Source organism: Sinohyriopsis cumingii, chromosome 9, assembly GCF_028554795.1.
Source record: "Sinohyriopsis cumingii isolate HCF-2022 chromosome 9, ASM2855479v2, whole genome shotgun sequence".
Lineage (NCBI taxonomy): Eukaryota > Metazoa > Mollusca > Bivalvia > Unionida > Unionidae > Sinohyriopsis > Sinohyriopsis cumingii.
The window spans coordinates 51,936,645-51,962,057 of NC_142969.1; the positions used below are offsets into that span (position 1 = coordinate 51,936,645).

Consider the following 25,413-nt stretch of genomic DNA (forward strand, 5'->3'; position numbering starts at 1 on the left):
ACGTTTGAATTTTGATTTGTTACAATAAAAGTGAATTATTTGCTTGCAAGCTACCAAATAATTTTAATCTAATATTTGGTCAGCTGTGATATACTCGTAATTGTGCTAGTGCTATTTCATTCGCGCAAACTCTCAATTCAGGAGATTGCTTGCTGATATCATCGTGTTTTTCAGCGGAGTTGTATTAACACCGATCTGTTGCAGTAATTCATTTAACGTTGACTTTATTATTATTATTATTATTATTATTATTATTATTAAATTTTTGTTCTTCTTCTTAAATCCCTATTTTTTAAATCGGACGTAGATTCTGATGCAGTCATTTTCACTTTTGTACCTTCGCGGTAAGTTTTAATCATTTTTGTTAACTCGGCATCTGATATTACTCCATCGCTAAGACATGATGATATCAACGAGGATAATTTGGATTTTTCTAGCCTCGCTGCACAGTTTTACTGTGTGCTCGTGCAATTTTGTACTTTTACATGTAGATATTTATTGGCGCTGATATTAAAAATATCAGCAATTGTTGTTGCAGAAAAAATACGTAAATGTCTAGAACCGAATACTGAGAACCCATATATACCGGTAACCTCAGCGCTGTATTTTATGGATATATCACGTGGTTTCCAAAATGCTGTGTATACTACACTGTCAGTGATCTTTTTGATGTCGGATAGTTGAATGCCAATAAAAATGTTGGCTTTTCAAAGAAATCGTCAACAATTTCATTTATTCTTTTGCGATAATGACGCTGCAAGACGTGGCAATATACTATCCGTCTTGAATGCGTCTTTTCTGGCACACTCATAAAAATTAATTTTAACGACGGTAATTGATTGTTTGGCTTCACTGAAGTGCCTGTCAGTGATAGTTTATTCGGACCACCTTCAATTGATTCCTTTTTTAGTGACATTTTTGTTTCGCATTTATTTGCTGATTTCAATTGTAGCTTTTCAATCTGACCAGGAGTCAGACTGACACTAACGTGAATATATTACATTATAATATCATAAGCGATTTAATTACATTTTTTTACTGGGGCGTTAATGACTCTCGTTCGTCTACCAACACCTTCAACATTGTTTTGTCGCTGAGTATAACATCGATTCCTCTATAATTATCAATAGTTCCTCTTTTCACGCGAGCTTGAAGATGTATATCAACGACAAATTGTCCAAATAAATTCAGGTGTTTCAGCGACAAGTAATAAATCAGATACAGCGTTGTAAAATCCATCTGTGATATTTTCACACCGGAATCAACATTTTCATCACGTCCCATCAATGTCGGCAAACGATGATATACACGTGCTACATGATTTTGATCAAAATTAAGCAAATTTTTTACAGAAGGTTATTGATGTCCATTTCATTTTAATTGAAATATCATTAATACCATTAATAAGTTTGTCAATTATCATTTTAGTGTGTGTTCGTGAATTTACTCGTGCAGCATCTTGGAAAGCAATAAATATATGTCGCGGTTCATAAAGACCTTGCTGTGATGCTATCTTCCATGTGAATAGACCATTAGTGCTACTTTTAACACTATATGTGGTCATCGTCGACCATGATAATGTTGATTTACCACCGGAGTCCATAAACGAAAGTATTCTTTGTTCATCAGCGAGTGATCGTATCATTACTGGCATCCACAATGAAAGTTTATCAGCATGCCTTTACCAGCATCACCGTTAGTGCACCAGACTGCGTCATTGTCAGTAGCATTTTTTACAAGCGCAAATGTATGCTTGGCTCCAAAAGTAACTTTTCTAACATTTTTGCAAAATCAAATTATATGTGACAGTGGAATTGCGCATGAAAATCTTCTGCGACCATATTTAAGCACTGATCGATGCGCTGCGAATCCTAAGTTGAATTCTGGTTTAGCACCGTGAACCACCGGCCATACATTGGCTTCAGCTGCGTCAGCGAGGTTACTTGGTCATCTTATATTGTACTGTCTTTTGTCAGGGTTATCAAAATTACCTTGGCAAAGATCATTGACGGACCATGTGATCTTGAATAATCCTCGGAATATCTTGTTGGACCAAATAACGCCATGGCAACGCGACGTCGTTCTGGCATATTTCAATTTTTCATCCGGTAATCGTGTATGTAGCACTGTCGAACACCACCATATTAACAAAACCATTTCTAACATCAGCATCATGTTTCGTATTATCTGTTTTTTGAAATTTCACGTTCTACTTCAATAGACGTTTCAGCTTATAAGAAATATCTAATTGTATCCTGAACTTGTAATTAAATTCGCCCACGCTAAATTGGCTGTCGTACGTCATAAGAAAAATGTTGATAATCGCGCACAGATTCATCAATGAGAATTGGTGCGTCCATGTTGAATGCGGGATCAGATACGCGATTAAAGATATTTATTATACTTGCTATCGTCTAAATCGAATACCACTTAGGGGCATTCCATTTCCTACTATCAGTTATATTTTTGTCTGACATGAATACACCAGCCAACCCTGCTAGTTTCTGATTTGTAGCTTGATTTATTATTTTACTGACATTTGCAGGCAAAACTTTAGGACTGGGTAATTTTACTGGCTGCGGTCGGACCGTATTGCGTATTGATCGTGTTTGTCTATATTTGATTGCTAAAAGTGCTTTGCTGGCAGCATCACGAAAAGCATCAATACCTTTATTACGAACAACGTCAATAGCTTTCATTGATAATTGCTTTGCAATCGATATTGCTTTTGGGACTATCCTTGTGAATACACCCTTAACAACATCACTACGTTCATCACCATAAATCGCTTTATATATTGGTAATCGTGAATATTTCACCCTGACCATGATCGGTTTACGTTGAGCATTATATATGATCATCTTATTGTCGTCATTGTGTCAAATTACTTCCAATAATCACTGCGATAATCATCAACGATTGCATCGATGAGAGACCGATAAACATTAATGTCCATGATATCGCCTGTAAATAATCTCTGACAAATAGCAGATGCTTCATTAATGATTTCTGGGAATTATTACCAGCTCGTCTTCCCCCAATCAAAATTTCAAATCGTTCAACATCGGCAAGGACGTTGCTGGGATATGAAAAATTAAAGCCATCGTTAGACAAATCACTTCCAATTTGTTTAGCTCGTTACTGGTTTTTGAAGATTTTCAGTGTTTTTTCTTCTAAATACTTTCTCTTTTTTTGCTACATTCTTTGATATTTCTTTTATATGTTGTTGTAGTTTATTATAATTCTTCTTTCTAATTCATAGATTTTGCTAGTAACAAGACCATTTCCAGTGAAACTGAGCTCAGGATCTGTATCATAAAATTCTCTTTTATTACCTGCTGCCGAGTCTGATTTTACTTTATGTTCTATTTTCTGTTTAAATTCGGTAAAAATTGTGTCACCCTTTGTGAGAACCTAAAGATTGTTAGCGACCATAAATACATCTTTAATTCAGTTGTGACGCTTCCAAGATTCAGTATATTTGGGTCTTACGTATTTTTCTATTTCACAGAATCCATATGTGGCAATATATTTTATTTAGTCTGGATCCCTGATAGCTAAAATACCTTGAAGTTTTAATTTATTTATAAAACTAATTCTAGCTTTTGACTGTTGTGATTGTTGTTGAGAAGGTTGTGGCTGTGGTGGTTGTTGTGAAATTTGTTGTTGTTGAGGAAATTGTTTTTGTTGTTGCTGTAACTGTGCAAGATAGTTTTATATTTCATGAAAAAGGAAATATAACTTGTATCAGTATTTCAGGCCTGATCAATTTCGTAATATATGCGAAATATCCTTTTGTACCAGTTTTCACGACATACAGCCAGATTAACATACTTAGGTTTTAAAAAGTTGTTTTTATAATCAAAACCTACCACGGCAAGCGCAGACAATTCACTTACGTTTTTTACATTTTTATGAATATAATACCACCTACAGTAAATTTATTAATCACTTCCACTTTTTTGTATTTGGTTCTGGTTCTGATATAAGATCCGGTTCAAATATTTATGTTTGTGGTTGAACAGCAGCCATTTCAAGTCGAAGTTCTCCTCGAATCTTTTTGTTATCTAGCTCTTTCTGCAGTTGCTTTAGCCTTTGTAACTCTTTTAAATAACTGTTCTGCACCTTCTGCTAATTCCACCTGAGACTCTAGACGGGCATGTAAATTTTGTCTGACAGAATCACAGACAAAAAGATATTTATTAATTGTGTCTAATCGCATTCGAACAAATATAGCTGTGCAAGATTCTATTATTAATGATTTAATTGATGATTTAATCACGCACACACGGATTTATCACAATAAATTTACATGATCCTCGGTCGCGATATCGTGTAAGTCTTTGATAAAATTTTCGTTTATAAAGAACAGGGAGGGAGCGATCGCTAGTAAGTGTCCAACTCGTAAAGGTTTTATAAAAACGATCCACCCCAATTAGAGAAAATCTTGAGTAAAAAGAAAATTGGACACTTCCCTCATTTGGTCTGTTCACCCTCCTTGCTGCTTCGACGGCATATATCGGGGGGGGGGGGTGGTATTTCAAAGAATGAAACTCTTGCTTTCTTAGCAAAACTATATATTCGTTTACAAAACAAAAGACATGTAGCTAAATATGTGTGCCATTATTTAAATGTCTTTAAAATCTCTGGTTGCAAGGCTTTGTTTTAGGAAAGTGGGGGGTGGGCCACAACTCTGACAGTGCCGAGAGCCGGGAAAGTCACTGCCAAATGCTCCATTTTTTTTGTGTGTTTTATAATGATCAGGGAAGGAGTAACTTATCAACCCTACAGCTTTAAAATAAGCTCTTTAAAGTTGGGTTGCGCAATACAGCTTACTGGTATATTGACATTAGGCATGTGGGTTAATCCAGTAAAATATTTCCACGTCCATAAGAGTTCAGGGACTTTGTGATACTGTTTGCGTGTGCGAACATTAGTACACTACTTAGTGTAAGTACGAGAATGTAACGGTTCTTCTCCCTTCAAAACATGAACACTTCAAACTTTGGGATTCTTCCTGTTTGATAAAAAAAATAGTGTGCTAAAGGATACCACACACACACACACACACACACACACACACACACACATATAGTCACGTATAGTTTATATGATCAGTCTATGAAAGTGTGGTGAATTTACAAAGGGGGTGGGGGTGTTGTGACGTTTTGGAGCAAATGTTGAAAAGACAGAAAATGTTCTAATACCGGATATATTTCATCACTTCATCTTTACTACCAAAAACTCTATATTGTAACTCGTGGCTTCGTCACAGGTTAAAATCTATAGTTGGTACCAAACGATGGAATATATTAGGCATTAACGAATTTAAAGAGAATATCTATTTGAAAGGTTTGTATTATATTAACCTTATTATTAATATGTCTTTTTAGGATTAGTAGTAGTGTTGGTCTTTCTTGTTGTATATTCGACTAGATATTTTGTGAAAAGGCTGTAATTACATCAAAAATAAAGAGTACACACCTGTTCTTAGAAAATTATTCTGCCAGAAATTAGTAATAAATCCACACTTGTCACACCTCACTGAACTTTCTCTTTATTGTCAAGGAAAGCTTTTTATAATATTTATAAGCAGACGGTGAAAGAAATAAAGTATGGATATATTAATGATTTCTTATTAAATTAAGAACGTATATATAATGGTCGACACGACATAGACTTTTTCTTGGTTCTATTCTTTTTTTTTTTTTTTTTTACCTCTTGATCTTGAATTTACACCAAATAACAGAGGGGCCCCGAGTGGCCGAGTGGTCTAAAGCGCTCTTCGTTACGGATCACTGCCATCTCACCTCTGTCTGCGGCGGTTCGAGTCTAAGATTCAGCCAATGTGGGTATGTGAGAAAGCTTGCCAGTAGCTTCTCGTGAGTCGGTGGTTCATTGTAGTTTCATAATGACCTCCACCATTAATACTGGCCGCCATGTATAGCCTATCATGTGCTGCAAAATGGCGTTAAACCCCACAACAACAACCAAATAACAGAGACTAGTAGAGGAACGCGAGTCGCTATTATGTCATTGTACGCTTTCTGTTGGATTGTCATTCAGCGATAACGAGTCAGTTTTCAATAGCCTCTCGAGACGGTAAGGAAGTAAACACTTGACATGGCAGTATACGTAAACTGAAATCTAGTGGATGTTTATGTTTCTGTGTTCATATAACACATAACCAGGTTCTTCATTTCTTCAGCTTCTCTCTCTCTTTCTCTTTCTCTCTTTCTCTCTCTCTCTCTCTCTCTCTCTCTCTCTCTCAATATATAGATGGACTATAAAATCAAATTATATGGCCATTTATCCCAGTCAGCGACCTTACCTATGCTGGCTGATCAGCCAGCATATAAGATTTACCCATCCTAAACTCTAGTCTATCCAGTCGATCCAATTCTCTCTCGCGTGCATACAATTCCTTTAAAAGGCGCCTCGTAGATTTTCAGTTGTGGCTTGCGACGATGTCTCTGGACCGAACCCACGACCTCCCGCATCCGAGGCGGACGCTCTAACCACTAGGCCACCGGAGCGGTAACAACGAAGAGAGAAAGCATATAAAATTGTTTAACTGCGGAAAAGAATAATCAGACGAGGTGTAAACATGCCAGTGTTAAGCATAACGTTGATAGATTATATGAACATAATGATAACATTCACAATGGTGACATTGATTAAATGTTATCAACTTTGATGATGATGATGATGATGATGACGACGACGACGACGATAAGTACTACAACAATGGTTTGCAATAGGGTATGCCCGTATTATGAGGAAACTGTTTTTCTAAAATGATCAAAATTCAAGCTGTGAGTATGTAATTCTGTACTTATAATTTAAGAGAAACAGAGAGAGAAGGAGAGAGTTAAACGTGCTCTCTAATTCAAGTAGTAAGTCATAATATATATGATGACAACTATTTTACATAATTAAATGACAGAGACACATGCGCTCAGCTGCTCAGGGACTCATGTAACGAATAATAAAGGATTATTGGCAAATATTGGTATTAGTATGATATGCTAGCTATGTTCCCTGATACGCTTTTCACATATAACAATACCGTATTTATTGTAAAAGAATCTATTTTAACAAATCCACACACACCTTTTTTCCACAAAAAGGAAATTCCTATCTCATCGTGGCTTAAATATCCGTATATATCCATTATGGTATGTCCAAATTATTAAACTAGTACATGAGTAATCCAAGAACTGTTAGAAAAATCAAAACAACATAAATTACGAAGAATATCAGTTAAACTGATGTACGGTATTCAACGCAACCCAAACCCCATTGAAAATTGCACACACACACACACACACACACACAAGAAGTACTTATAAATCAACAACCACGGTATATTGTTTCGAACAACCTGCAGTTGTCATTGTAGTTTCATAATGACCTCTATTTCACCAGCAACTCAGTATATTCTGCACGAACTGAGCAGTCATTGATTGTGAAGAAAATCATGTGTTACATAGATATGAATGATACGTTTGGCTGTTCTGTACAGTCGCCGTCGTCCTAAATGAGGCTGGAAATAAAATCGCCAAATGAAATTTAGAACGACTAGCTATTGCGCGTCCTAGGACAGGAGTGATAAATGAAAGTTTCAATATGAAAATTAAAACAATTACAACATTGGGACCAAGCGAGTTAAAAAGAAAGTTTGAACATAAAAATATAAACAAGTATTAAAGAAATTAGTATGCCGCCGCGAGTTTCCAACCAGCGAACCCTTATTTGGCAGGCATGACACACAGACAAATGTGTGTTTAAACTTTCTTTTTAATTAGCGTATCCCAATTTTGTTTTGTTTTTTATATATAGAAAATATATGCATTGTAGCTCTTTGGTCATCGACCCTTACAAAGACATGTTATTATTCTCCTGCATTTTCAAGCGCAAGAACAATTTTGAGGAAATTGTAGTTACGCGCATAATCTAGAGCCGTGTAACCTTCCTTGTCTTTAGAACGAACGTCTAGATTTGGAACTAATAAGAGCCTTTGAACCAGCGATTCGTGACCCATTATGCATGCTTCGTGTAATGCAGTTCTTTCAAAGTCTCCTCTGTAGTTGACGTCACAGTCCTTTACAAGAATCTCATTCATGAGGTTTACATTGCCGCTCTTTGCAGATTCCAATAAACACTTTGAAAATATACTATCCACTTTCTTTAATTTGACCTTTTTAACCATTAATTCAAAAAGTTGTATGCTTCCTTGTTTGCAAGCTTCTTGCAAAGCAAGAACCTTTTGTTGTTCTGGCCATCTGTATTTCTCTAGTATGAATACAACTGTATCGATGTTTTGACTTTGAATTGCCGTACAAAGTAGACTAGGTGTTTCTCTGGCATCATAGTCATGGAGAATTTTGACAACTTCTGTACGTCCTAACCTGCATGCTGTGTGTAGCGCGCTGGACATGGCGTGCTCAAGATATTCATTTTGACCACGTGGTGATGAAAAGCAATTCAGCTTTTTTGCTGCATTTCTTCCTCGCTGCTGATTTATCGAATAAAATTTCAGAATTCTCTCCAACAGCTCCAGCCTCGGTACCTTGTTATCCGCTGCATAAAACAGAAGGTCACCACCAAAGCCTGCGTTGTGCCTAGATGTTAGTATATCCTTTATCTTTCCAGATTCCTGAATTTTTTCAAAGAAATTATCAAGAAATTTTGAATCAACGAAGGCATTGTGATGAACGACTTCCCAGACATTTCCAGCGTCAATTTCCTCAACAAAGCGAGTCACTAGTAAATCAAAATCTAGAATACTCAGTTCTATCTTATCACAGTTCTCCAGTCTCTCGGATCTTTTTATTATGATATGCGGCTCCTTTGAATTTGTGACGACCATTTGCAGCAGAAATCTCAATGGACACATCTCTATGATATCCTTAAGTCCTTCTGTACAATAGGTAAGAGCTACAGCTTCTTCTATGGTTCGGTGAGAGAACATATACCCACCATCATCAGTGGATCTAAGAAATGTGCCTGAGGAAGCCAAATATCTTGAAATCGTCGCGATGATTGATCTTGTTAGCGGAATTCCATAGCCATTAGATACTCTAGACACTGCGGACTTGAAACGTTTTGAAGCATTGTCCCTAGTGATATCATAGTACGATAGTTTTCCGCCGCAAAGAAGAACAACAGCCAGAACACAAAACTTCTTTTTATCCGCTATTTCGATACGTTCAATTTCACTTTTTACGTAAAGAACTGGATTTTGAAAGAAGTTCTCCCCCTCGTCTGCCCATCGTTCCTCTCTGGTGAAGAGATAACAACACAGAGGAAATCCGATCGGAGTTTCTGTTCTCAAAATGTGTGCTATATCGGATCCAGAAATGCGTCTTCGTTTCTGGCCCTCTGCAGAAGAATCTCGGCCTAAATCTTCTTCCAGAACAAAAAGAGAAGATGATTTCAAATGGCACACAAGTATATTCCGTTTTACATCTGAAATATCAAAAGTAGACAAGTCCACGATCCTCTCTTTGTGAAACAACTTTCGCATTTTCAAAGAGTTCCAAGCTTCTTCAAGAATGCATTTCCTTGACGTAAAAATGAACCTAACCAAATTGTCGCGAATCATCACCTCCATTAAGGGAAATATTTTCATCCAGATCTTCAAGAGAGATTCGTCTAAGTGTGTTTCTCCAAGAAAGTCGTCAGTGAATACCACAGTGTCTCTTTTGCTGTTGACAAGTTCCTCAAATTTACGAGGATTGCGCAGGTGTACAATGATAGTGTTTTGTGTCCGCATATCATTCATGAGTCTGTAGGAGGTCATTGTTTTGCCATCACCGATGTTCCCAGTGATAACTACTGCCCCGAACTGGCACAGTGTCTGGTGAGCTGATCGATAGGCGGGTGTTTCCACGAACAGTTTCATATTAACGTTGTCCAATTCCGATTTGGTGTTAACTGTGAAAATAAAGAAGATGTAAATAAACAGAGTGAACTTACTTATTATTTGTAACAACTAAAGCCGGGATATTGCGAAAAGAATATGTGGCTGTCTGCTCATGTGTATCTTCCACTGGTATAACATCTTGATGTATTAGGCCACTAAATAGTTCTTTGAATTGGAATCGCTAACATCCATAACTTTAAAAATGAGATATGGAAAGCGGTCAACGGTAATAATCTCAATACAAATTTGTATTTATTTATTTATGCGTAAAGTCATGGGTCAATGTATTAACAGTCACTGCAAAATTGCTGAAAATGCAGCCCACAAAAAACATTCAGATTAAGACCATTCTGATACTCCTTCTTGAGAAGTAAATTCTCGGCAATGGCACGTACAAAGCAAATGGAATAAGGATACAGCTCAAGAGACGAAGAGGTAATTATTGCTGGAATACCAGTAATTACCATGCTTCGTGCAATTTTCTTTCTTACCTCATTTTTTCTCAATTTTGTCTTTTTGAAATGTACCTGTAGGATTTGTCAGTTTACAAATTAGAATTAGTTGCACCTGTTTCATGTTGGTATATAGTACCTTTATATTTATCGTACATTTGGGAAGCTTTCTCATTGTGCTTTGTTTGTTGTTGTTGTGGGGTTTAACACTGGAAAGAACCACCGACCCACGAGAAGCTACCGGCAAGCTTTCTCACATACCCACACTAGCTGAATCCTAGACTCGAACCGGCGCAGACACAGGTGTGATGGCAGTGATCCGTAATGGAGAGCGCTTTAGACCACTCGGCCACTGGGTGCCCCCATTGTGTTTTGCACATTTAGTTGCTAATATAGTAGTGTGAGACCGTACGTATACGCACTTATACACCGTAAACATTATTCAGTAAGCAAAAAATTAATCAATAAAAAGAAGACTAGAGAAAAATTTACATGAAGATGAAGTACAGAAACTAACCGATAGACTAAACATAATCTTAAATGAGGAAAAGAATGACATAAAAATTATAACGGGAAAATTTACAAAATTATAGGCACGTAGGCTATATAAAAGAGAATAATTAAGGAAAGAAGGGGAAAAATATGAAGAAAACTTTAGGGATGTGGAGAGAATAACATCGGGAAAAACAGAAATTTAGATTACATTCGAAAATTTTATAGTAACCTGTACAAATCACATGACATCAAAGAAGATATTGTAGACAAATATTTAGACGGAATACCGTGCAAGATATCACCAGAGCATAAACTCCTATGTGATGATTTCATCTCCACACAAGAAATTAAAGATACTGTAAATCAACTATCTAAAAAGAAATCCCAGGTGGAGATGGACTCACTGCGGAATTCTATCAAAAATTCCAAAGTGAGTTCTCGCCCATTCTAGAATGGTTATATAATAATATCGTCATCATTGGCGACTCAGCCTCGAAAGACCATGCGAATAGCGCCCTTGGGGTGTTGTCTGTCTCTGTTGACATCGTCTGCTGTGGCTGTGCAGGCCTATACGTGAGTGACAGTCCCTATTGCAGTTGGTGCAGACATACTGGGAAGTCTGCGTTACTGTGGTTGCTGACACGTTCTTCTTTCTCTTACGTTTTTCTGCCGCCAGCTGGCCTCTCCTCGCATCAGCGACTGATATGCCATTGTTTACCGTCAGTCTCCAGGTTCCTCGGTCCTCGGCCAGCTCTTCCCAGCCATCGGGTGAAATGTTGCATGCCTTCATGTCCCTCTTGCGCACATCTCTGAAACGGAGTGAGGGGCGTCCGACTCTTCTCATGCCAGTGGCCAGCTGTCCATATAGGACGTCCTTTGGCAGCCTTCCATCCTCCATGCGTCAGACGTATCCCAGCCATCGAAGGCGGCGTTTAATCAGCAGGGAGTACATGCTGGGGGTACTTGCCGCTGCACAATCTCGCTCTGTCGAACACGGTCTTGCCAGCTGATTTTCAGGATGTGTTTTAGGCACCGTATATGGAAGGAGTTGAGCCGGCGTTCTTGCCCCATGTAGGTACTCCAAGTCTCACTTCCATATAGATGGGTGCTGAGAACGCAGGCCTGGTAGACTCGGACCTTGGTGTGCTCTGTCAGCGCGTTGTTTTCCCACACCCTCTTCGTTAATCGAGCCATGATGTTATTTGCCTTTCCAAGCCATCTGTCCAGCTCCATATCAATCGAGAGAGTGTTGCTGATGGTTGACCCTAGGTAGGTAAAGTTGTTGATTGCTTCCAGGGTGACACCTTTGATTTTGATGGAAGGGGCAATGGTGGTATCTTGCACGCTGACATTTGTTTTTTCCAAGTTGATGGTGAGACCAAACTGCAAGCAGGCAACAGCAAAACCGTTTCTCAGTCTCTGGAGGGCTTCCTTGGTGTGGGCCACAAGAGCTGCGTCATCTGCAAAGAGCATCTCCCTGATGAGCACAGCTCTCACTTTGGTCTTTGAGCGCAGTCGTGCCAGGTTGAACAGCCTCCTGTCGGACCTGGTGTGTAGATATATGCCATCCGTGGACGTGTCGAAGGCGTAGGACAGGAGCAGGGAGAAGAAGATCCCAAAAAGTGTTGGTGCCGGCACGCAGCCCTGCTTCACGCCGTTGTTAATTGGGAAGGAGGTTGAGGAGGATCTATCATACAGAACTGTTCCCTTCATATCTGCATGGAAATAGATTATCATGCTGAGGAGTTTTGGGGGGCAACCAATCTTACTCAGAAGTTCAAAAAGGCCCTTCCCGCTCACCAAGTCGAAGGCCTTGGTGAGGTCGATGAACATCATGTAGAGTGGTTGACCTTGTTCTCTGCTCTTCTCTTGGAGTTGTCGTAGGGAGAAGATCATGTCTGTCGTCGACCTGCCTGCTCTGAAGCCGCACTGTGATTCCGGGTACACACGTTCCGCCAGCAACTGCAGCCTATTGAGTATGATGCGGCGTACACTTTACCAACGATACTCAAGAGCGAGATCACTCTGTAATTATTACAGTCACTGCGGTCGCACTTGTTTTTGTAAAGGGTCACAATTGTGGCATCACGCATGTCTTGGGGGACTACTCCTTCCTCTCAGCAGAGGCAAAGTAGCTCGTGCAGTGGTTAATCAATGTTGGTTTTCCACGTTTGATAACTTCGGGCGGGATGCTGTCACTACCTGGTGCTTTGTCCATTTGGAAGGGAGTCGATTGCTTTGCTGAGCTCCTCTAAGGCTGGCACTTTGTCGAGCTCTTCCATGGTGGGCAGATTCTTTATGCAGCTGAGGGCTGCATCGGTGACTAACGTTTCTCGGTAGTATAGCTCTGAGTAGTGCTCCACCCATCTGGCCATCTGTTGCCCACGGTCTGTGATCTTCTCTCCCGTCAGAGATTTCAGGGGAGCGACCCCTTTCACTGTAGGGCCTAGAGCCTTCTTGATGCCACTGTACATACCTTGGATGTGTCCGGACTCGGCACTGCGCTGGATCCCTTCACACAGTTGTTGCCAGTACTCGTTCGCACACTGTCTAGCGACGCGTTGGGTGTTACTTCGGGCACTTCTGGGAGAAGCAAGCGTCCGTTCATTAGGGCATTTTTTGTAAGCTATGAAGGCTTTTCGTTTCTCCTCGATTTGTGGTTCAATCCTTGATAGGTGTGCATTGAACCAGTCCAGGCTGGGTCGTTCCTTCTAGCCAAACGTTGACATAGCTGTACTGTAGATGGCACCCGTCATAGCGTTCCACTTAGCAGTAACGTGGTACTCAGGCAGGTCCTGGAAAGCCTTGCTCAGGGCGGACACATACTCCTCCACCGTGGCAGGGACTGACATCTGCGCAGTGTTTATGCGAGGACGTCCTTTTGGTTTTGAGCGGTGTAGCGTGTGTGGCTGTAGTCGCACTCTGCTGCTCACGAGGGCATGGTCTGAGTCACAGTCTGCACTGTGGTAGGTTCTGGTGGAGAGGACGCCGTTAAGGGCAGAGCGCCTGGTGATGACCAAGTCGAGTTGGTGCCAGTGATGAGATCTGGGGTGTTTCCATGACACTTTGTGTTGTGGCTTACACTTGAAGAAGGTGTTGGTGACGCACATGCCATGGTAGGTGCATAGCTACAGCAGTCTCTGACCGTTTTCGTTGGTCTTTCCAGTGCCATGATATCCGAGGCAGGTAGGCCATGACTCGTGGTCCGCACCTACTCTGGCATTAAAGTCGCCGAGGAGGAATAGTGGTTCATTTTTGGGGCATCCTTTGATCTGTTCGTCCAGCTGCCCATATAACTGATCCTTCGCGTCTTCTGACGACGTGAGGGTTGGGGCGTAGACACTGATGATGTTGACAGGACCTGAAGCAGTGGTGAGGCGGATGGACAAGAGACGCTCAGTGCCCCCTGTGGGACGTTCAACAGAGGCCAGGAGATTGTTTTTGATGGCATAGCCCACTCCGTGCTGGCGGGGCTCCTCCGGTTCTCGTCCCTTCCAGAAGAAGGTGTAGTTTTCCTCTCTGAGGGAGCCACTAGAGATGAGCCTGGTTTCCTGGAGGGCAGCTATGCTGATATTTAGCCTGGTGAGTTCTCTATCGATGATGGCCGTCTTTTTGGTGTCGTCTACTTCTCTAAGGTCGTCGGAGATGCATGTACGCATGGTGCGCACATTATAGCTTGCAAATCGAAGAGCTGAAGTCTTCTTTATTGGTTTCTTGTTTCTTTTGTCTGGTGTGGAATATCCGTCTGCTTGTCATGCTGAACAACACACTGAGCTCCAGACACCCACTGGAGCAGGCAGACGATGGCGTGTCAACACATTATTGACCGGGGGCTGCCCGGCTTGAGGCGGGCGATAGTTGGCCAGTAGGACACGATGATCCCTCCCACCGTCAAAGCTGCCCCGTGGCGCCCCTTCCCTACGCCAATCGGATGGGACTTATAACCCGTAAACTGTCAGCTTCCGTGTTGTTTCCTCACTCAGTAGCGAGACTGGAGTGTCCTCTCCAGGGCGCAAGCCTGGGCGTGGAGTATGGAGATCCTGGGCTGCCCAGACGTCAGGATCTCCCTCTCCTCTTGCTGGTGGGGTCCAAAGGAATTCTGAGCATGACATTTGGCACCAGTTTGGATGCAGGAGCTGCAGGAAGGAGGTCGTAGTCGATCCGCAGCCGCCTTAGGGGCTCCACTCCGGATTTTCTGTCTGGGTTTACTCCCGTAGCCTCTCCTTCTCCCGAAGATATCCACTAGGCAGTGGAGCCATAATCCAATGGATGGGACTTGGTTGGTTTCGAATCAGAGTTTCCTTCTCCTAGATGAACTGCCTGACAAGGCTAACGAGCTTCATCTACCCGAGTTTGGAGTCAGAGTTTCCCTTCTCTTAGACTGGTTGCCTGCCAAGGCTAACGAGCCCAGTCTACCCACCCAGTTATACCGCCTTGTATAATAATATACTTCTAAGAAATGAAACAATGACTAAGTCAGTGAGGGAAGGAATAATTACATTAATATACAAAGGGAAGGGAGAGGGGCAAGATTTTAAAAATTGAGGCCTATTTCCCTCCTAAATATAGATTATAAAATTTTAAGTAAACTTCTAGCTAACAGAGTTAAAAAGGGAATGGATGAAATAATTAATTATAATCAGACATGCGGTGCAGAAGTAAGAGACATACAAAACAATATTCTAAGCATAAGAAACATTATTGAATATTTACAAGAAACGGGTCAAAAAGGCGCTATGGTACGTTTTGATCAAGAAAATGCCTTTGACAAATTGGAACAAAACAATGTACAAAAGGTAATAAAGAAATTAAGTTTTGGAGAAAAAAATCCAAACTTGGACTAAAATCCTGTACAAAAAAATATCTGCAAAAGTACAGGTAAATTGCGCTACCACAGATAAATTTTACACTAAAAGATTGGTGAGGCAAGGATACCCACTAACGATGTTAGTATACGTAATAGCAATTGAAATTCAGAGCATAAAAATAAGACTAAACAAAGGTACGGACGGTCTCCAAATCCCGAATATAAGGGAAAATATAAAAATGCTCCAACATGCTGATGATTGTATAAACTTTATAAGAGACCCAAATTCATTTAAGCACATTGAAAAGGAATATGAAAAATTCGGTAAAGCATCAGGGTCAAAAATCAACCATCACAAAATTGACATAATAAAAACAGGTAACTGGCGATGGAATCACCCCGGACGTACCGGCATTTAACAAAAGATCGAGTGAAAACATTAGGGTCTATTTTTGGAAAAGGAGCAGAACAAGAAAACTGCAGAAATATGGAGAATAAAATAGAAAACAATGTGAATATCTGGACGCTTACGCGACTTTGTCTAATCAAGCGGGCCCTTGTGGCCAAAACGTATATGTATGCGAACATTATATTTATTTTAAAATCCATAGACATCAATAACAAAAAACTATATAAAATAGATTACAATATTATAAACTTTATATGGAATTTTTAAGACACACTATGTCAATAAAAACACACTTTATAGAGCAAAGGAAAGGGGAGGTTTAGGTTTTCCGAACCCAATATTAATTAAATGCGCTAATTCTATAAATAGGTTTAAAAAAAGTAAAATTGACCTGGGAAGGGTTATACATATACTGGTTTGGGTTTTCAATGCAAAATAGGGGGGATATCTATAAGAATAATAATCTAATTAAAAAGTTGCAAATACCAAACAAATTTAAATATATTAAAGACATGTTACTTAAATACAGGGATGAAAGAGAACTATGGGAACTAGATGAAAAACGGACGTATAAATGGTTAAGATAACAGATAACAAAATACAAAAATGGTAAGATCTAAGGTGGTGCAAGAAAATATACATATAATTTGGGGTAGAGCATGTGGGAACTGGACCAAAGAAGGCTCGCTAAAAATTCATAGCCTCTGCTTCAAATACAGGCATAATGTGTGGTTGACAGGAGAGGTGGCAGTGCCACGGCATATGATCAGAGTATCGCCAAAATGTCCACTGTGTAAAAACTAAACTTTTAGTAATATACATACAATGGTGCAATGTGAGAAGACGCAAAAGGATAGTACAGAAGTCATTTTATAAATAAAAAAAGAGAAAGGTACCGGAGGAACAATATAATATATCTGGATGGAAACTTCGATAACAAAAACAAAAAACAAAATTTTTTTATAAAATAACAAATTATATAATGGCTGCTATGATGGCCTGTGGGCAGGTTATCACAAAAGGTCGATAGCCTGCGATGACTACATGCCAGGATAGGGGCGTGGAAAAGGGACACTGGTGTAGGGGCGCTGCGCAAATGTGGACCGGGGCCCCGATCCCACCTCACTACACTGGAAGGAAACAAAGAAAAGAAAATTATTTTGGACCTCCGGTGACACAAACTAAAATTAAATGTTACTATATATACAAAAGCCTATCTTTTAAGTTACAACTATAATATATAATTTAATGAATACTCAGTTAAGTAATAATTTCCTTACTCCACCATTTCCCCTTAAGAGGGCTTGGACAAGGCACCTATGTGGGGTAAGTACGAGGTAATGACGCCATGGGGCTATAACACATGTGGCCACGCGAACAGGACAGGCCCATGAAAGAGCCTAAGAAATACATCCCACATAGAACACTAACATACACATGCAAACATAACATAAATAGAGGGATTAGGAATTCTTTCAAACCCTTCTAACTTTATTTCCTTTGAGCAACTATACAGCTCCCGTACTGTATAGTTAAATAAAAAACATTTGGAGAACTCTGGCCACTAACATAAATTAAGAGCGGGCCAAACTCGAGTCTGGAGAGATACAACTAAATTTTTTAAAAAAGTATGGACCCTCGCTTGAGTACAGCCACCTAATTTTTAAAAACAGATTATAGGAGGAGTAACACACATGATCACACACATAAAACAATAGGTTTTCTTTTTTAATCATAATTAACGCACCACTCTCTCCCCGAAATTCGAAATTATATCTATATTTTATATAATATATAATACAAAATATGTTGGTAGGACAACTGGGGAGATTTGAAGAGTACTGCTATTCCGACACGAAAACTATATATAGCACTCACACAATATAGCAAAACACACATAGCAAACATGGGACTTAGGAGACCTCTAGCAAAGATCACAAATAATTTTTAGGGAAGGGATTTTGAGCAAGGTGAAGGAAACCTATCTCGGATGAACAACCCTATAGAAAACACTAGGAGACTATAAATACCCTATCAAAAATTTAATCAGAGCAATCACTGTTACCTTGGTCAAAAATAGACCATATATTACGATAGAACATATATTACGATCCCCAACTCTTACTGAGTATACACCAACCAAATAATGGCGACTATAATTCATGGTAGTTTAAAATTAGTATTCCACAAGATAATTTCACTTGTATGCAACAAAACGATTATTGCCATTCTTCTTATTTTGATATAACCAAATCTCTCTCTCTCTCTCTCTCTCTCTCTCTCTCTCTCTCTCTCTCTCATACGTACCAATAACGTTCTGCAGATACGGGTCGTCTGAGTATCTTTCTCTTGAAGGAAACTCTTGAAAAGAGAGTGAAATGGTTGGCACTGAGGCACTGAATTTTAAAAATATACAGTACTATTCATAAATGATATTTGTTATGTGGATATCGTAATCAAGAAGCTACAACTCTAAACTTCTAACTTACTGAACAGTTAGTTTGCCTGCAAATAAATCACTTTGTACCAGCCGTCATGTTGATACTAGTTTTAGACATCTTCACATGAAAGGAATAGAAAGGAACATTATTTACACATAACATTCAAGGGGATCAGTGGAACCCAATGTCGACCTGTGATGTACTACCACTGTATATCATCTGCAAAAGCTTTAATACACAAGTTCAATACACATATTTCATTTTTAAGCACCTGTTGTTCAAGCAACTCCAAACGTGATAGGCCTACTTGTCTGTCGTTACTTGAAATATCAGGTAAGAAAATATGTCAATATTAACATCCAATTATTTTATACTACAAAACTAATTAATACTTCCTATATTTAAAGTAAGGATAGAAACAAAAGTGATCACATTCTTGTATTCTTTTTCTTTGTATATACGGAAACAAAACAGGCAGAAATTCTCAAAAGATGTTAGTGTTTATAAATGTACAGATTCTGATGATAGTGAAAAGAATTGAGATAAACTATTTCAGTTGGAATAGTTTGTTTCTAATGAGAAAATCGCTTTATACAAAAAGATTATCATCATCGTCGCCGTAGTCATCATCATCATCATCATCAGTATTATTATTATTATTATTATCGTCATTATTATTATCATTATCATCATCATCATCATCATCATTATTATATTTTATAAGTAGTAGTAGTTGTATTATTATCATCATCATTATTATTATTATTATTATTATCATCAGCATCATCATCATCATCATCATCATCATTATTATTATTATTATTATTATTATTATTATTATTATTATACCATTTTCTTCGGTATCGTAGGAACGCGCTGTCTGATCACTGTTGTTGCATGCAGATGAATATATGGAGGATGATATGGAACCGCTTTTCAGACTACAACAGTCGCAGTGGTACGTGCCAAGACTAAGACTGCATCCAAAAAACATGTTTCTACAGTTGGAAAAAGTCGAACTCTGTATACTGGAACTAATGGAGCCCGAGTGCTCAGTGTCTCTAAAAGTGGCTGGTACCCCTGGCTCGTCTGAGAGTGAAACCGCTGTTGAAAATAATTACACAGATCAAAAGAAAGCAACATATATATATATATATATATATATATATATATATATATATATATATATATATATATATATATATATATATATATATATAATCAATTCTATTATTTTGGTCCACGTTGAATGGGTTTAATCTTTTCTTAAACGATAGTAAGTAGGCAAAGGCTGAAGACGCGGGTGGAAAGTTTTGGTACAACATAAACTTTATGTTACCATGGATTCTAGAGAGACTAATTAAGTGAGCGCTCATGATCTTGCAATAAATTAACACAGGTTCAAAATGTTTGCTTTGAAAAGGTTTCGTCAAGCTTAACTTTGTATGATCTAAACTCAGAAAACAAGTGAGCAGCGTCAGGTTCTGAAATCTCAAATCAAACTGATCCAGATTTTTACTGTCCAATAATGTAATAAGGTAAACGTTTTTTAAAATAGTCCAGCAGCTTAAAAGAGACAATTTTATACAAAATGAACGATTGCTTTTTGAATAATAAACTTGTATTATTGTAACGCAGTGTCGTTGCCTTTGTTCAAGCTAAAAACGCACCCGTTGCGCATCGACAAATCTCGCTAGTGTCGCGCGATGTTCCTATCATGGATTGATGTCACGATAACTTGCTGCGCTCGTGCTCTTAATTTAAGCTATACATCTCAATATTATGTTTTTTGTTTGTAATGTTATAACTAAGATAGTTGTGACTTTAAAGCACTTCCATCATTTATAATTTTTTTCCCAGAAAATCACAATGAAATTGGATATGTCAATCGCAACTTCTCGAACATTTCCACCAATTTGTTTTAATCAGCTTGACAGGATATGATATTTTCTTCTGACTGTTGAAATAATTACAAACAACGAAGCGGTGCTTTTTGCCACCCACCCTATGACGAAATCAGTAAAATAACAGTCTAGTTGGAACAGACATTGCTCCAGTTCGGGTTTTTCAACTTTAAGGTGTAATAGCTATATGACGAAACAACCGTATACAGACCATTACAGATTCGTACGCAAGAGTAGATGAAACATTGTAATCGTTTAAGCGGCTACGAACAGATACATTATTTGAAATATTAGGGAAGAAAATTTTCAAGAATTATACACTGGACTTAAGCACACACAATAAGTATCAACATATATATATATATTTTGCGCATCGAATGAAAGTATACTGCAAAAGAACGTTCGTCAATCGTATCTTTATCCATAAGAGCAGATGTATGCTATAATAAAACCGTACTTAATCAATCTTATCTGTATTCATATGGTAGATGTACGTCATAATAAAGTTGTATTTCTGCGATCTTTTCCTTAGAATTTACGAACATACATTTTCAAACTTGGGAAGAACACATCGGTGTACTTTCAGTATTAAACAAACCTCCAGACACACTTTATCGTCGCTCATATAAAGTCGTTTTAAACCAAGCTAATGTTTCTTGCATGAAAAAGGATAAGGATAAGAACCAATCCTTAATCTCAATTCAAAAGAGATTTCATACATTGAAACGGAGAGAGAGAGATAGAGAGAGAGAGAGAGAGAACTGAGACACACCGTCATGGTCTTCAATAGTTTTTTCTTTCGTACGATATCTTCTTTCCCGATATCCATCGAGAATGGAGGATGCTGAAAGAGTTCGACTGACTTTGACCTTTCTAATGGCACATCTGTCATGTATTTGCATACCCATCATCCCACTCGTGAAGTCATCGTCCATCTCCTTCATTCAGCAATTCAAATAAATAAAGGAGACAGGTAATATGCAATCCAGATCCTTAACAACATAAACATCCAGCGAAACGGTACCAACTGTATGGACATTTGGGGGATCAGTTAGTTATCGAGAATATTCTTTTCTGATAAGACCTTTTCAGTGATAATCGTACCTGACTGCTAAAATAGCTACAATACTTGTTTCGTCATAAATACGTACATCTCATTATAATATTTGCAGCAATAAACAATAAGTTATAATGGGGATCTTCAAGACAATAATAAGCTGTTATATTCGCTCTGTCATAATCGTCATTTTAGAATTCCTCTACAGAGTTTTGTTAATGCACTGGTGATATAAATATCAGTCTACACAAGCAAAATGTCGACTTCGTTGTATCTAATCTTTGATGTACAACTATTTCTAGGTACAATGAAAACTTAGCAGTTAAAAATAACGTCACAAATTACCATGAAGCAAGTATTCTAGAAGTTAAACACTATGGTGCTTGAATAAACCTACATTTGAGAGTGGGGTTTTGTTTGTGTAACAGTCAGTGTATGAATCAACAGCTACGCAATCAGGTTGTGAAAATATTACTTCGCACTACCAGAAAAGCATTTTAGTCAAATTAACAGGAAGTTAGTAGTTATGGATCTATTACGTATCTGTTTTATAACAAATGTATTTATTTAAACAAATGTGCGAATCCGTATTCAGGGGAAGAAAATGCGTTACAAGTTTCAAGTCAACATACCTGCACGTTTTCGGACCCAGACGCTAAACTGAAATCCTCCCTTCGACATTCAGGCATGGAACCCGGCTGGACATCACATCTCGTTTTTGTTTCGCTTTCTATCTTAGATTCTACGTGAATATTTGAGATTTCCGTCTCTATTGAACCACATGCAATGTCCATATTTTCATCCTTTGTTGAATAGACGTCATCCAATATGCACACTGGAGCCGATGCAGCCGATCCCACCGGGAACGAATATTTATTATGTTCTGCCCTAGGTATCATTGTTTTGCAGACATTCTAATTGTTTTCACAGTATTAGGTCATGTTGCTTCCATCACTGACCACTCATGGCGAAAACGATGCATCTCTGACATGATGACGATACACAACTAGTAGGTCTGACACATTATATCCGTCTGAAATTAGATAAGCTACGATAAAATACATTTCATCCCGCGTGTAACACGCATACTAAAACAAAGGAAACAGTGTAAGTGACGAAACAATATAAGCTATATACATTCCGTTATACAGTTTATTCAAATAGCATTGTGAAGTAGTGACTCGTTTCCCTGTATAAAATTTATAAAAATACAGTGAGTCAATTTTGTCTTCTTTGTTGATTATTCTTCTTCTTAGAAAGTAGTTATTCGCTTCCTTTTAGAATATTAGAAGAGATACGATAATTATATTTATTCTTTTTTTCCCTTTCTTTCTTCATTTTCTCGAGTGGACGAGCTCGCGACATAGCTTCATTCCAGTGCTATTATGTCATCTCTACAATTATTCAATTTGCAACTATTTTGATTATAATAAATGCCATGAAGCCACGCGCATTGAAAACACCGACAACAACTAATGAAAGGCCAGTTATTCCTTAAGTTCTATATAAAGTAAGAACAAAGAAAATACAGGCTTCTAGCACTGCAAATTCAACATTTATGAAATGACCAGGCCAGTAAACCATTTGCTAATTTATTACCTTTACTGATTTATGTTGGTCATAATTACAAAAAAGGTATATCCTACCCTTTTAATATCATTAAAGGACCGTATTTCAAGTATCGAACGTTAAGTTTAGAATCCAGTGATCTTATTCTCTGAAACAAAATTATATATATATATATATATATATATATATATATATATATATATATATATATATATATATATATATATAATGATATCCGTATGAGTAAGTTTGTATGGGTTTATGCATGTATATATGAATATGTGTGTGCATATATATATATATATATATATATATATATATATATATATATATATATATATATATATATATATATGAAATAAAACATTATCAGGCACATTTTAAAGACTGCCCATACGTATATTAAAATCAAACACTGCTAATAATAAATGGATTAGTTGGTTACAATAATTGGATTCGAATGTGATAGTATAGAAACGTTATATAGATCTGACGCGTTCATTTTCCAACAAGACATGTAGCCAAAGTCAATCGGAGTTTAGTACTAAACAATAGTTTGTTTTATTCAGTCGATTCATTTGACCACTGTAAGGTAAACTACTGTTCTCTAGCACTGATCCACTGGTCTAATGGATAGAACGTCCACCTCGGATGCTGTATGTTGCGGGTTCGAACCCCGGTCGAGTCGAAACAAAGATTTATATTAATCTTTTTTAAAATAATACTTGCAGCAGCCTCGCTTGGCGCTCAGCATTAAGAGGTTAGCGTTAGGACTGGTCTGCCTGGTGTCAGGATAATGTGACTGGGTGGGACGTGATGCTACATGTATGCGGCATGATGCCGGTGATATCAACAAACTGCCATACTGCAGACATCGTGGCGATATGACTCCGAATGTTAAAGCTACGTAAATAAAAATAAAAAAAATTAAAACACACAGTTCTTTCAGGTAAATGCATTTATGGTGTAACCATCAAACACGCTAGCACAGGTATAGACTGCCCCGATATACATTAGGTATTGTTAGTGTAGGGAAGTTTTTTGGGCTGTCAGTGAACATTGATCCTGTGGAAATTTAAGAAATATTGAATAATTAATGCTCCACCTTCAGCCAGTACGGTTATTGATAGGTGGAAAGACATGATCTAAAGTCTACATTTTATTTAAAAAACCCTGCAAAAGCATAGTTGTTCCACATTTACCCTTTTGAATATCTCGAAAATTTACTTTCAATTTGCTAACCTGCTGAAATGATAAATCGTTGTCGTCCTTGTTTTTATTCTTAATGCCATTTTTCAGCACAGACAGGATATTGGTCGTGGCGAGTATAAATGCAGGAGAAGGAAACCAGGAAAACTCCATTAAGATCCACCTACCCACGGGGAGTTACTGGCGCAGACCCAAATCGGTTGAACCCGAGGCGCGAACCGCGCGCAAACAAAGGTGAGACGGCAGGGATTACATTAAACCACACAAGCAAACAGGGCCCAGTGATAAAAAGATAACATCCGTAAAAGGATTAACGTTTCCCTCTGAAACTTCATATTATATCCCAAAAGAAGTAATTGAGTTCATTATGAATTTGTGGTTCATATATTAACGCAATGAATCTCAACGCATCCTGCATCACCACACTAAAAGAATTCGGTCGGGGTGTATTCAGGGATTGTTATATGGTTTCCAGGTTGATACAAAATATTCAAAACTGATGCATTTTTCAAAACAGTACTTAGCGTCATTTGATAAGGTAACACAAAGTTGATATAATTTGCCTTTTCTTCTTTGGAGAGCAATGTCTGTCCAATATTTATACGAACGTCGTGCGTTTGCAGAAATTGCTATAGAATTGAGATCTAATGTGGAAAGATTAAAAGTCAAATGAGTCATTCCTCGTCATTGCTGGAGAATGTTAACTGCACATACGTTTCGTCTACTTCAGTCGTATAGTTCAGTATCCAAGACAAATTAACTATTTTCCAAACAATACAGAGTATTGCCATGATGATTATCATATGTATTACATGAATAATCATCGCTTTCATATAAAAACAATTATAGAGATGCTCGGTTTTCCTCTAATATTGTGACACATTTTAATACCGATAATCGCTCTCTACTCGATTTTTCTTTCATGCCAATAGATATTGTGCATGGAGACACGAATAGACTCATAAAAGAAACTTATTGGATTAAAAAGTTAGATACTTTATACCCTAATGACCTATATAAAATGCACTATATAAAATTATGCAAAATACTTTTTATTTTATTTTTTAAATTAAAAAATTATATATCCATTATAACAGTTTAATTATATGTACGACTGTTTGTCTCTATTTTGTTTTACTATT

At 38.1% G+C, this 25,413-nt stretch overlaps 2 protein-coding genes across 4 annotated transcripts in view; both read right to left on the reverse strand.

The window, feature by feature from the left end:
- Positions 1-5,211: 5,211 nt before the first annotated feature.
- The window catches only part of LOC149791809 (uncharacterized), a 52,638-nt gene continuing 32,436 nt past the window's right edge, over positions 5,212-25,413 (reverse strand). Inside the window, exons 1-6 of one of the 3 annotated variants that reach the window (XM_089970315.1) lie at positions 23,140-23,210; positions 22,126-22,526; positions 21,209-21,374; positions 19,382-19,636; positions 18,399-18,452; positions 5,212-9,939 (exon numbers count right to left, since the gene is read on the reverse strand). In XM_089970315.1, the coding sequence (XP_089826441.1) occupies positions 7,895-9,939; positions 18,399-18,452; positions 19,382-19,636; positions 21,209-21,374; positions 22,126-22,392 (2,787 nt within the window). In that variant the 5' untranslated portion in view covers positions 22,393-22,526; positions 23,140-23,210 and the 3' untranslated portion in view covers positions 5,212-7,894. Of the gene's footprint in view, positions 9,940-18,398; positions 18,453-19,381; positions 19,637-21,208; positions 21,375-22,125; positions 22,610-23,139; positions 23,211-25,413 lie in introns of those variants that run through there. The other 2 variants (XM_089970313.1, XM_089970314.1) reach the window with 2 other exon arrangements.
- On the reverse strand, positions 13,074-13,990 carry LOC149791810 (uncharacterized). The gene is made up of 2 exons (XM_089971305.1): positions 13,958-13,990; positions 13,074-13,586 (listed from the first exon to the last, which is right to left on the reverse strand). Exons 1-2 carry the CDS (start codon positions 13,988-13,990, stop codon positions 13,074-13,076), a joined length of 546 nt encoding a protein of 181 aa, XP_089827431.1.

Coding starts and splice junctions, on each gene's coding strand:
- LOC149791810 (XM_089971305.1), bottom strand. CDS start 13,990: ATGGCATGTGCGTCACCAACACCTTCTTCAAGT. Junction 13,587..13,957: donor CACCAACACCTTCTTCAAGT/GTAAGCCACAAC, acceptor ACGTTTGGCTAG/AAGGAACGACCCAGCCTGGA.